Here is a 12,282-nt window from a genome sequence, read left to right as displayed (position 1 = left end):
ATTTCTAAACATCTGAAGCAAACAGCTTGGATGATTTGAAAACCTGAGTTACTCAAGTATTTCTGCCATTTCTGTAATTGAATATAACTATGCCAGAGATAATCCCTGGGTATAGGTGTAAACTCTAGTATTTTATGCATTATACAATGTGTACTTATAGATATGTTAATTACATGTGTATATACATGCCACTTATATAAACAGGCTGATATGGAAACGAACTCAAAGCTTTGTATGAAAAAAAATTGAAGGCATGAATTTCAAAATACTTATTTTCTTTAATTTAAGAAAACTCAAAATTCGGCAAATAGTGTAGCAATCTCTAATGCACTGTTCTGGTTTTTTATTTTTTATGGTTTTAATGTTCACATAATCATGATAACTATAAATCTTTCTAATTTAGTGTTTAAAGGATTACTGGCTTATCTTCCCAAAAGAGAAGATTTAGGATAAATGCTTTTAATGACCATGTTCTTAGCTGATTTCCAAATTCAGTCTAGCAATAGCCTACAATGACCTTCACTTGTGACCATTCTTACTTCTCACAGGGGTGAGACCAAGCTGGAGCCATCAAGAAAGCCGCTCTGGTGTTTTTTAAGCAGCCAGAGGCTCGAGCCACCACTTTTACCCAGGTTACCCATGCAAGTTGTCACTTCCTAGATGAATTTTGACTGGCCTGCATGTTCCGCAGCTATATTCCTTCCCCTGCCGTGGCAAGGAAGTGCGAGGCTGGCCCAGCTGCTCTCTGCTGAAGTGTGTGATACATCACGGCATGGTCAGGCGAGACGGGCAGTCCCAACACCATATTTGATTCTTCTGATGGGCTTTCCACGTTAGTCTTTTAGGTCTCAAAAATTGCATGCCCGATAAGATTTACCACAATATCAATTTTAAACATACTAGAAATGCTTACAATTGGATATAATCAAAGACTTAAGCGAGCATGCATATTTTTAATTTGTTTTTATTTCATTAAAATAAGATCATAGCTTTTTTTTTGTTGTTATTGATGATTCAGCCCTTATATGTAAACTGTGCCACCAAAATAAGCCTCAAGGGGTTTGTGTGTGTGTACCTGTGTGTGTGTGTGTGTGTGTGAGAGAGAGAGAGAGAGAGAGAGAGAGAGAGAGACAGACAGACAGACAGACAGACAGAGACAAAGAGAGAGAGGATGTGTTCATGTGTGTGTGCGTGCATGCATGTGTTTGTAGGTCTGTAAGTACTGCCATTTTCAAGTCATTATATTCAGATCAATGAATATCACTTTCAACTGAACCAATTCCTGTGCTCCATATGGAAATATATGCTTTCATGCATTCAGAAAGGCTCTGTAAAAAACAATAGGAGAATCTTGAGATCTTAAAGAAGCCAGGTATTAGTCTGAATATGCGTTTGGGCACTAGGTGTCTTGGACTTTGAAGAGTTTGGAAAATTTTCAGTCAAGCGCCTGAAAAAACACAGTGATCATCATAAAGTAGTCCAAAGTGAGACTCCATGCTGTAAGCATGCGACATGGGACACACATGTCACCAAATCATTGCTCTAAAGTACTTGTTTGGGAGTTTCGTTTGATTTTAAGTATTTGACTTGGTATTTCCCTCTGTGCATTAATTTCTCCCCTAAATGTTCTACCTCAGACTGAGTATGCAAAAATGGCACTTGGAACATTTTCTGGTTCTGACGGTTGGCTATAGTTTTATGAGGAGTAGAGTCATCTTCTGCAAGTGCTGTGGTAGTCTGTCTTAGCTGAGTTGTGACTCTATGGACTTAATTGTCTGCTGTTGGTGTCATTACTTACTGATTTCAAAGTGCAAGGTTTAGGGGGGAAATTAACCAGAAATCAAACATTGCTACATGTTGGATATTTGCTGGACTAAAATCTACTTTTAATTTAGATTTGTCTGTGAGTTTTATTGATACATGCATTCTTCTGTAGGAGCATTGAGACTTAATTGTTGAGTTCAACCAACTCAAAAATACTTTTTAGTGAAAGGCGGAAAAAATACTCTTGCTGTTGATTTAGCTGAATAGAATGAAATAGTGTTGGATAGTTGTAGGTCTCATCATGTTCCTCTCAGGGGAACTCGTTTCTGGAGCTTTTGTGGAAGTTTTAAACAGTAGGTGTTTGACTGAGTTCTTAAGCCCACAACTGACTAGAAAAAGGACTGTGTTTTTTTCGGACTCTGATGAAGGATGGGGAAGTGACTTTAGCTTTTGATTTCTCGACTGTGTCTTTCAAATAACTTTTCAGGAGGCAGAGATGGTATGTAAATAGCCACTCTGACCCATCTCAACCTGTAGAGAACTGTTTCGGTGTTCTTCTGCAGAGAAAACCCCCATTAAGTCTGGTTTTGATGGAAATGTTTGTCTCCCTTCTCAAGATAAGTGGCCTTTCTCTCCTGCTTTCCTAATGCCCTTTGCCTCACTCTTCAACTACGACATAATTACCTTCCATTTTCCATACCATGCTTTTATGAACATGGCTATTTTTACATAAAAGGAGCACTCAGGGTATTATACATTTAACATATGTCAAGGAGGAGCCAGATGGTGGCAGTTTATATTTTTTAACCACTCAGTAAGTGGTTGAAAAGAACGTTATTGGCTTTAGTCACGTCTTTTTGCCTTGGACAAGCAACAAATGGCCCCAGTAGATGGCTACTTGTTGTTCACCCAAAATGTTTTAAAGCAGGATATGAATTTTCATATCCAAGTTGTCAGACCGAGGTCCTCAAAAGACTTTCTTTGTCTACCTGTATGATAAAATCGAGGATTCCTTGAGAGTAATGTCTCGATTTTTGAGGCAATCTGTAATGGCTGAATCTTTTACTTTGTCTCTTGAACCATATAGCAGTTTGTAAGAGTCAAAAAAAAAATGTGAGCGCTGATTGAAAAAAAAAATAATGAATGAAATGTGAGCGCATTTCAGTGGAAGTAGGCCAGTTGCTAACATTCTCTTCTACCTCTGAAAGTTAAATTTTATTATTTAATTGGACAAAATACCAAGAGCGCTATTCTTCACGCTCTTCCTCTAGAGAGGACGTTCTCTATAAGGTCACGTGATCTGGGGGGAATGTCCTCGTGGCCTGTTTGGTTGCTAATTCTGTCATTCCTCTGTGGTGATAAGCCATTCCTCTGAGTGAGTGGTAGTTGTAGTTGACCTTGAAAGCATCGTAATCAGGTACCATGTTTGAGAGCATGGTTCTTGGATCAGCAAGCGCTTCCACAGCATTGCGCCAGGCTTCTGCTGTAGCCAGGCATGTTTTCTATGGCTGAGTTCGGCCTGGAGAATGTTGCATCTTAAATCCTGCTTCCGGCGTGCATCCATAGAGCATAAGCCATCATCCTTCTGTAGATTCAGCAGTCTCTACAAGGGATGGAAGTCTCTAACTTTTAAGGGCCATGTAATATTGGACAGGTTAAGGAGAAAATAGTACAAGGGACCAAGACTGAACTTGTACTATGTGGTCTTATCTGGAAGCCTTCAGCGGTTATGCCTATATTCCCAGATATGTTTGTTTGTTCTAACTTTCTCGGAACTTAGTGTATTTATGTAATTTAATATGGTAAATTTCATTTCTGGTTTCTTTGCTCTTTTGATATCATTGTAGTATCACAACTCTGGCAATATAAATGAAAGTAAGTTTTTTTTCCTTTGTATTTATCATCAGCCACTGCTTTTAAATAAGTCATATGCTTTTCGATCAATCTGGTAATCATTTTGGCATAGTGATAAGAATTTTACCCTCTGCTAGAGTATGGATTTTCTAATGTTTAGCATGTAGTTATTTATATTATAACAACATATAGAATTAGTATAAATTGTTCTTATACCAATGTCTAGAGTATAAGTGCTTATTTTTCTAGAAAGTAAAATAGTGATTTTAAAATGCAGATATGAATCTCTTCATGTATCCAGTGACTCAAGAACACCAGGTAGTATATTGGGCAGTTAATGTCACTTAATCTGAGCTCAACTCATGGTTTCATTTACTAATGTAAGTAAAATTGCTACCTTTGATGTCTTCCCATAGTTTAACAAGATTTTCAAATTTTCATAGAATAAATTATTCACACTTTCCTTTAACCAAAATATGACCTGAGGGTTTCAAACAGTGTTCTGGCCTTGCTCACCGAAGAGACCTCAGTAGGACTAGAGCTCTGACTTATGGAAGCTCGCTCTAAACCCTTGGAGAGGAGAAGCCTCCTGTAAAACACTTATGAGACAGAAGCTAGTATACTATCTTTCAGTTTTGGTTCATGAAGGTCCTAAGGACTTATAAGAGTGACTCTGAACATTCTTTGGGAAGCTTCCCAGGGCTGAAGCTTAAAATGCTTAACAACCAGGAAACCTCTTGGATGGCTACAAAGTAGATCTCCACATAAGCAGGTTCTGCTCATTAGACAGGAGTAGGAAGAAGACAAAGTCTTTCCCCTACCTACTGCTAAGACATGCTGAATGCCAGAGCCCTGGGCAGATAGAAAGGGGAAAACAGAACAGTTTCCTCTTTATTTAAGGTATATATGCATTATCTCCAGAGGCAATTAGAAATGGATATAATGTTGCCCAAACCTGTTACCTATAGTCCTACATTTATCATCATAAGGCAACACAATAGCAAAATTATATCCAGTGGTTCACACTGGGCATTAGTCATCCAGGTTAGTAGCTAGTATTAATTGTACTATGAAGCATGATGCATTAGTAAGTATTTATATTTAAGTATAAGACACAAGTAAGCATTTAAAAGATAAATTTGATTGAAAATTAAACATAATACCTTTGGTTAAGGAGAAGTAAAGGGTAAGTATATTTTCTAAAAATATTCATATGAGAAAGCATATATACACGTATTTTTATATGATGCTAATAACATTCTCCCCTCGAATTTCTATATGGAATGTCTGGTATTATAGGAAAACATTTGGAACTGTATGCTTCTAACATTAAATTCTTTATTATTCATTAAAAACATTTTCTAATGTTGCTAGATTTTATTCAAATTGATGCATTCTTATAATTTATCAAAAAGTAGAGATGAAATGATCTAAATGTAATTCTCTCTATAAGAGTCACATAAAAATACAATCATCTATTCCCTCTTCATGAAAACAATAAAGATCTAATGTCTATTCCATATCTCATTTTATAGTTGATGTTTTAATACATAATGTGTACGTGTACTGTGCACTTGGCATGTATGTGTAAGCATATGTTTGCATACACATACATGTGTATGTGTTCACTCTTCAATACATAAACATGCATGCACGTGTATAAAGAGCATATTTGGCCAAAGCAACAAGTATAGTGAGCTAAATGGACCTGAGGCAATCATATGAAGCAGAACTCATGGAGAAGGTAGATCATGACCACGCCCAGAAGACATAGTTGAGCATAGCAGGCCAAGAAGATGAAGATGAACATGAACCTTTTTCTTTATGACTAATCTCTGAATACTTCTGTTTCTTATCAGTGCTATTTATGCAGTGTCCACTCATCAAAACCCATAGACTCAGCCACTGGTGAAGTTGAGTGCTGGTAGCAATTACCCAGTATGCCCTGGGTTACCACAGAAGCTGCTACAACTATACTCAGTCACAGCTTTCCCAGGCTTTTTTTTTTTTTAAGAATAAAAATATCCTGGCTGAAAGAACCCAAAAGCTTGGGAGAAGAAACTCTGTCTCAGCTTTTCTACATTTCCCAAAGTAAAGGGATTTGAGGTTTAAATTCATATTGTATGACCGTCCTAAGACGCATCAGCTCAAAATGATAAAATGGCTCCCCTCTCCAGCATTCTCCTCACTAGGAGGGATGAAATATTAAACATATATTAATAAATAACTATTTTATTATATACTTAGCTTGCCAGGCTTAACTCAAATAACAATGCAGGAAGCAAGCCCTATCCTAAAATTACTCTTCAGTTTTAGTTCACATTTCAAAAATATTAAAGCCCTACCGGCATTGAGATTTAAGATAAGTCAGCAATTATGAGCCATATTTCTCCCAATAGAACTTCTGTTTGGGGAACCATTTAGGTCTTTTTAGAATAGCGCATCTACTCTTTACAACGGCTAGAACAGTGTGACCCAAACACTTGGCTGCTGAAATTAATGGAGCTCTGAAGCCATTGGTTTGTCCATGAGCTATTCTTGCATCATAAAAGAGTAAGCCTTGTTATATGTCATGTCTTTCCCTCGGTTTCCATAAAACACTGCTCACCCATGATGTCTTCCCACATGATGCCAGAAATTGTATTAGATATTTATTCTGGCAACATTAAGGTGGCTATTCTTGCCGCATACTGTGTCACAATGATTTATTTAAAGGAAAGATTTGCAGCCTGATCATACGCTGCATTCAGAATGAGCTCCTAATAAAGATTCCAGACAATGTCATTTATGGAGAAATTTCCATTTCATTTAGAATTCTTTGCAAGTGTTGAATTTATTTATGATGTTCAAAAAGGAATGAGGGGAGGTGATCCATCATTTTCTGCTAGTAAAGTAAGGAGAAAATTATGTAAGCTAGAGAAAGATATAGCTCAAAGCTGAGACATAATGAGTGTGATTGATGTTAACCTGTAGCCCTGCCTTGCTAAAATTACAGAAACGTGGACAGCACTTAGAAGCAACTGACGGTGTTCTTTGCCCTATGGAAAAATTCCATCTGAAGAGGTGGAAGTCATGATCTGATTTGATGCATTTAATTAAAATAATAATTAGTTAGATGAGAGCATCCTGAACTTTCCTCAACCCTTTTTGATGTGGCATAGTTGTTTGCACATGGCATTCATGTACAAATGAAGATGCTAAAGCACGTTTGTCTGTCTTTCCAAGCATCCACACTAACCACTGTCCTTTCTGGCTGAAGAGTAGACCTTGCCCGTGTTACTAGTATATCATCCTCTCTAGAATCAAAGGCGTCACTTTTAGTGCCATTCTCCCACGTTTTCCCACACATGACAGAGTGTTTCCCGGTCACTTGAGGAAAGGGGGAGAGATTCACGTCTTTGACATGGGCTTTGTTTCCAGAAATTAAATGCAACCAGCTCTTCTGAAGGAAGCACAGTTGATGTTGCTCCACCCCGAGAAGGTGAACAAGCAGAAATTGAACCTGAGGAGGACCTTAAGCCAGAAGCTTGTTTTACTGAAGGTAAAGAAACTCTAACTTATTGAAATCTCCATCCCTACAGAACCTGAATAAGCCTCGTTTAAAAGAGATGTAAAAAAAAAAATGGGGAGGGCATGTTTATTTTGTTTTCCCCATTTCGTCCAGCCTCAGATCTTAAAATTTCCAGATTAGACTACAGCCGAGGCTGTGTCTGGACAAATGAGAAAGTGTGCTAAACACACACGTTCTTTTTGCTGTTTCTTCCTTTTGCTCTTGTTGTCCGTATCATCCAGAATGTAGTATCATTTGAGATGCACAGCATAATGGACTGTCACATCATGGACGTGGCAGTTCCTTCAAAATGCATGAGGAGTGAGATAACTGGACTTATACAAGCTATAGCAATTATACCCACTCTTCCCAGTTGCAATTTTGTCTAATGTGTGCTCTAGCCAGAGCTGTTTGGAAATGGCGCTGTGCTGTAGAGTGTTGGCATGCCGCCATGTGATTCTCCCAGTGACCAACTCATCTTGCACAGAAATCAATAAAGATTTATTGGTTCATTGCGGTTGGATTCGATGTGACAGGTAGTAGCTGGGAGAGAGCAACAGATTAGACAGAAATTGGAAGTCATATGACGTCTAGGAGGCAGAGGGGAAGAGAGCAGAATAAGAGGCAGGGACTGCAAAATGAGTCATAGGTGTGACTAAGAAAAGAAGCAAGGCTGAATAGAAATTAGCTTGAGAAAACTGACAGTGGCTGACACCTAGGGAGACAGTGGGGTTTTCTATGCTTGAAAAGAAGGGAGAGAGTACCCAGGGTCACATGGGAAGATGAGTAAACAACTTACATATCTGTCTTTGCTCCCAAACCAGTGAGATGAAAAGGGACTTTATTTTCCTTAGTGTCCTCAAGGCAGAGAGATTTTAACTTGCATTGAAAAAAAATAAGCCATTTTTTTAACTCAAGCAAATGTATGGAAATTCCATCGATGCTAAATCTGTAAGTTTAAGTGGGACTCATTATATGCTAAATCTATAAGTTTAAGTGGGACTCATTATATAGGAGAGTATTGCAACAAAACTGGGCAGTAAAGCAGCCAGTTAACTATGACATGAACTGGGGTTAGGGTAAGGAAGAAGGAAAAATGTTATTTCTCTTCATATTACTGTTCAAAGTCTATTTTTCCTAATTTATTTTATTAATATTGCCTTTTAGGGTGCATTAAAAAATTCCCCTTCTGTCAAGTAAGTACAGAAGAAGGTAAAGGAAAAATATGGTGGAATCTTAGGAAGACATGCTACAGCATTGTGGAGCACAACTGGTTTGAAACGTTCATTGTGTTCATGATTCTCCTCAGTAGTGGCGCTTTGGTAAGTGATTGTGTCCTGGCATGAACCAAGTTCTGCCGAAGAAGCCAACTCTCTGGTGACACTAGGAGTGCCCACTCAGTTTAGAAATCAAAAGAATAGGTGTATCTGTGCCGTGCAGAGCTGAGAACTCTGCAAATTTTTGTTCAAAGCAAGTCAGGAACAGGCTGAATTTCACGTCTGGTGACTGATTGCCCACCAGGTGTTTTCCTCACTTGACAAGCCATCTGCAGACATTCCTCTGGCTGTGCTAGCATGCCTGTCAAATGTCACCCGGTCTACCTTAATAATTGCGTTTCCGGATTATCTGTGGATCTTGCTTTCTTTAAATACCGTGAACTTATTCTTTGAAAATAAGAGATGGAATCACAGAAGATACTGTTGGAAGGAGCCGGTTCTAGCTCTTATGAACTGGATGTCTTTAGTTCATCTTCCATGAGTGGAAGCATGCCTTTTGGTAGTGATTGACGTAGATACTTTTCGGGGAGACGTAAAGATGTCAGCACATATAAAATCAATATAGATGTCAACAGTCCTGTGCCAATATTCCCTCAGCTAGCTTTGGTCTTTAGCTTCAGCCTGATAGAAAATATTTGAGTGATTTAAGTAGGTTGGTTCTTAGACTAGAAATATTCATAAATGTTTTGGGAAGCCATTAAAGTAAGTAAAGTTTCCTTGATTCACAGGCCTTTGAGGATATATACATTGAGCAACGAAAGACGATCAAGACCATGCTGGAGTATGCAGACAAGGTCTTCACGTACATCTTCATCCTGGAGATGCTCCTCAAATGGGTGGCCTATGGATTTCAAACCTATTTCACCAATGCCTGGTGCTGGTTGGACTTCCTGATCGTTGATGTGAGTATCAGAGCTGATACCTAGGAATTACTTCTTTAGAATGAGTTTCCATGTACGTCTGTGATTGAGACCTGAGCGCCGAGAACCTTGGTTCATTCGTGCTAATGTAACTGTGGAAATTAAAACAAAACAAACAAAAACGGACAACGTCAACAAAGCCTGCAGCCAACTCCACAGTGAGACCTAGCTCTCGTGTAAGAAGAGAGGAAGTGCCCCAAAGGTCGAAGTGGTAAGAGAAAACACACAGAGGCCTCTCTGTACCACAGGCAGGTATTGAGGTTTTGCCACACGTAAAGTAAGCAAGCCTATTTGCAGATGGATAAGATCTAAGCATTCAGCTTATTAACGGATCATTTAAAAGTCTTCAGGAGACTCAGTCGGGATTGATTGGGGGCCAGGAATTGTGAGATTTTCACTTTAAGGCCCAACTAAATTACTTGTTACTAACTAATAACAAATTGACTTGTTTTCTGTATTCCTTCAGTCACGTATCTGCAGAGACAATAAAGTACTTCTCTATTTTACAGTAGGTAGTTAGGAATCCCCATAGCTAGTGAGATATTTACCTTGCAAAGAGTAAGGAAAAGGTCTGTTTTGACTGACCTGAGGGGAGTGTCAAGAGGAGCCTCATAACATGGAATCTGTTTGGCTTTGGGGCTATTTTAGCTTTTTAATATAAATAATAAAGACACACTAGGAAAAGAACAGCCATCTGGTGCCCTGGAGTCTGAGGTGTCTCCCTGTAAAAGGCCACACAGTATCCTGAATGAAACAAGGCTCTCCATGCCCTGCCTTCAAGGCAGTCAAAATCACTCTATTTCTAGCCATAACATTTGAGTATGAAACAGTGACTGCTGAATAAACACGTCCATTCATTTTAGCATTTTTTAAAGTAAGCCTGGGTCTGTTCAACTACTACTGTCCTTCTCATGTACACCCACTCATTGTTCTACAGCCAAAATGTGTTCAGCCCTCTAAGTTCACCAGAAGTCTGCTAAGTTTCATTTAATACACCATAAACGACTTCCAATCTTTGTGGCTGGTCTTTCATGAATAATAATGATTAATCTTAGGTTGTCCTGAAAAAGCTCTTCATAAAGGAAGGTTTAATGTTCGTGACTATGAGCTGGAATGGGTCTTTAAAGATGACCTTCACTGTAATCTAGACATTAGGAAGCTGAAGTTTAAATAATTTTCCTGAAATAACTACTAATCACAAAGTTGACACTGTTCATATTTAACTGTTGATGTTTTGTTTTTGTTATGTATGCTAACAATTTACTAATGAGGTAATCTACAGGGTTTTACATATATATTATTTTACATACTATAATTCATACAGCATATTATACTTAAACTATATAATATAGATATTTTCATGTCTTCTGTCAAATAATTTTAAAGGAGCAAGTCAATTATGCCAAAATATTTTGTCTTTCAGTGAGTAAAAATATTGCTGTACTGATTAATGAAACCCTTCTACTTCTAGGCAAGTTGTTTTATATTAGATTTTTATCTTCTGACTCCAAATAAGATCTGAAATATATAAATTCATGTCAACAGATGATAACAGCTTAACTTCAAAGAACTGGACTGACTGAGTTAAATTACAATATATACCAAATTAATATCATTTTTCAAAGTACAAAAGTTATTCTCTTATTTCCCATTATTTTCATTTTTATGTGTGAGGGTACATTGGTGGCATCTATGTCTGTGTGCCACATATGTGCCAGGTATCCACACAGTCCAGAAAAAGAAATCAGATCCACTGAAACTAGAGTTAGAGATGGTTATAGGCTGCCATGTGGGTGCTGGGCATCAAACCCAGCTCCTCTGGAAAAGTAGTCACTGCTCTTAACCTCTGAGCCATTTCTCCGCAACCTAAATAAAATACCTCAGAAGCACATTGCTGACTGTTAGCATTTTGTCTAAGCTCTGCCCCACCAACAGCCAGGTATGCACTGTCCCACAGTTACCTGGCAACAGCCAGGTGTGCCTGACTCACTATAAAAGGGGTTGCTGTTCCTGTTCTCTCCCCATTCCCTTCCTCACCCACTCCATGTGCTCTTGGCTGGCCTCTACTCCTCTATCTCTCCTCTCCTCTTCTCTCTCTCCCCCCCCATCTCTCCCAGCCTTCCTCTGCCTCTACTACCCTCTTGACTCCCCTCCCCATGCCCTGAATAAACTCTATTCTATACTATACCATCGAGTGACTGGTCCCTCAGGGGGAAGGGGTGCCTGCTGAGGTACCCCCATTCCCCAATACCTGACTACAACTCCATAGAACATATCCCCCATCCCTTTATCTTCTTATAAACACATCACTGATCCTGTCCCAAACTGCCACAGAAAGGTCAGACTTGCAACAAGGAATATTTATCTTTGAAAAATGCAATCATATATGTGAGGCACGTAGCTATGTTTTTTAAAATGTTGCTTTTCTTCAAATCCAACAAAATGTAAACATGGTGGTCTTTTTACCCTCCTAAAATGAATCCATTTACTCAGCAAATCTATTTGGAAACCTTACTGTTTTCAGACTCAGACTACTACAGACCAAGGAGATGGGTGGGGGATAGGCAAGCATCCTGCAGAGACTATACTCCAACAGATGGGAAGAAGTCGCCAAATCAGCTTCAATTATTAAAACCACTAAATCTAAATGTAGGATCACCGCTGTGCAATAACAAAGAGTCATAGGACAGGATGTGACTCTGGGTTGGGGGCAGGAAGTCACTGTCAGCTGTTGTCCAGTAGGTGTCCTGAAGAGGTGCTCAGAGGTGCACAGCCTCCATTGAGAGAATGGAGGGAAGAGAGAAAGAGTCCTGTGGCTCTCACACTTGGCTCTAACATGAGGATGAGAAGTAGAAATGCAATAAACAAGGAAGAAAATTGCTCTGCTAGCCTAGGATGAAACACAGGGGGAAAGATG

General features: G+C 38.8%; 1 protein-coding gene across 9 annotated transcripts in view; it reads left to right on the top strand.

The window, feature by feature from the left end:
- The window catches only part of Scn3a (sodium voltage-gated channel alpha subunit 3), a 111,703-nt gene that overhangs the window by 78,189 nt on the left and 21,232 nt on the right, over positions 1-12,282 (top strand). For 8 of the 9 annotated variants that reach the window (XM_017591972.3, XM_008761920.4, XM_008761918.4 and 5 more), the window contains 3 exons: positions 7,039-7,159; positions 8,336-8,490; positions 9,174-9,347. In XM_017591972.3, the coding sequence (XP_017447461.1) occupies positions 7,039-7,159; positions 8,336-8,490; positions 9,174-9,347 (450 nt within the window). Of the gene's footprint in view, positions 1-548; positions 3,633-7,038; positions 7,160-8,335; positions 8,491-9,173; positions 9,348-12,282 lie in introns of those variants that run through there. The other variant, XM_039105648.2, reaches the window with a different exon arrangement.

Source organism: Rattus norvegicus, chromosome 3 (genome assembly GCF_036323735.1).
Source record: "Rattus norvegicus strain BN/NHsdMcwi chromosome 3, GRCr8, whole genome shotgun sequence".
Taxonomy (NCBI): domain Eukaryota; kingdom Metazoa; phylum Chordata; class Mammalia; order Rodentia; family Muridae; genus Rattus; species Rattus norvegicus.
This window is presented reverse-complemented; position numbering and strand designations above follow the sequence as displayed.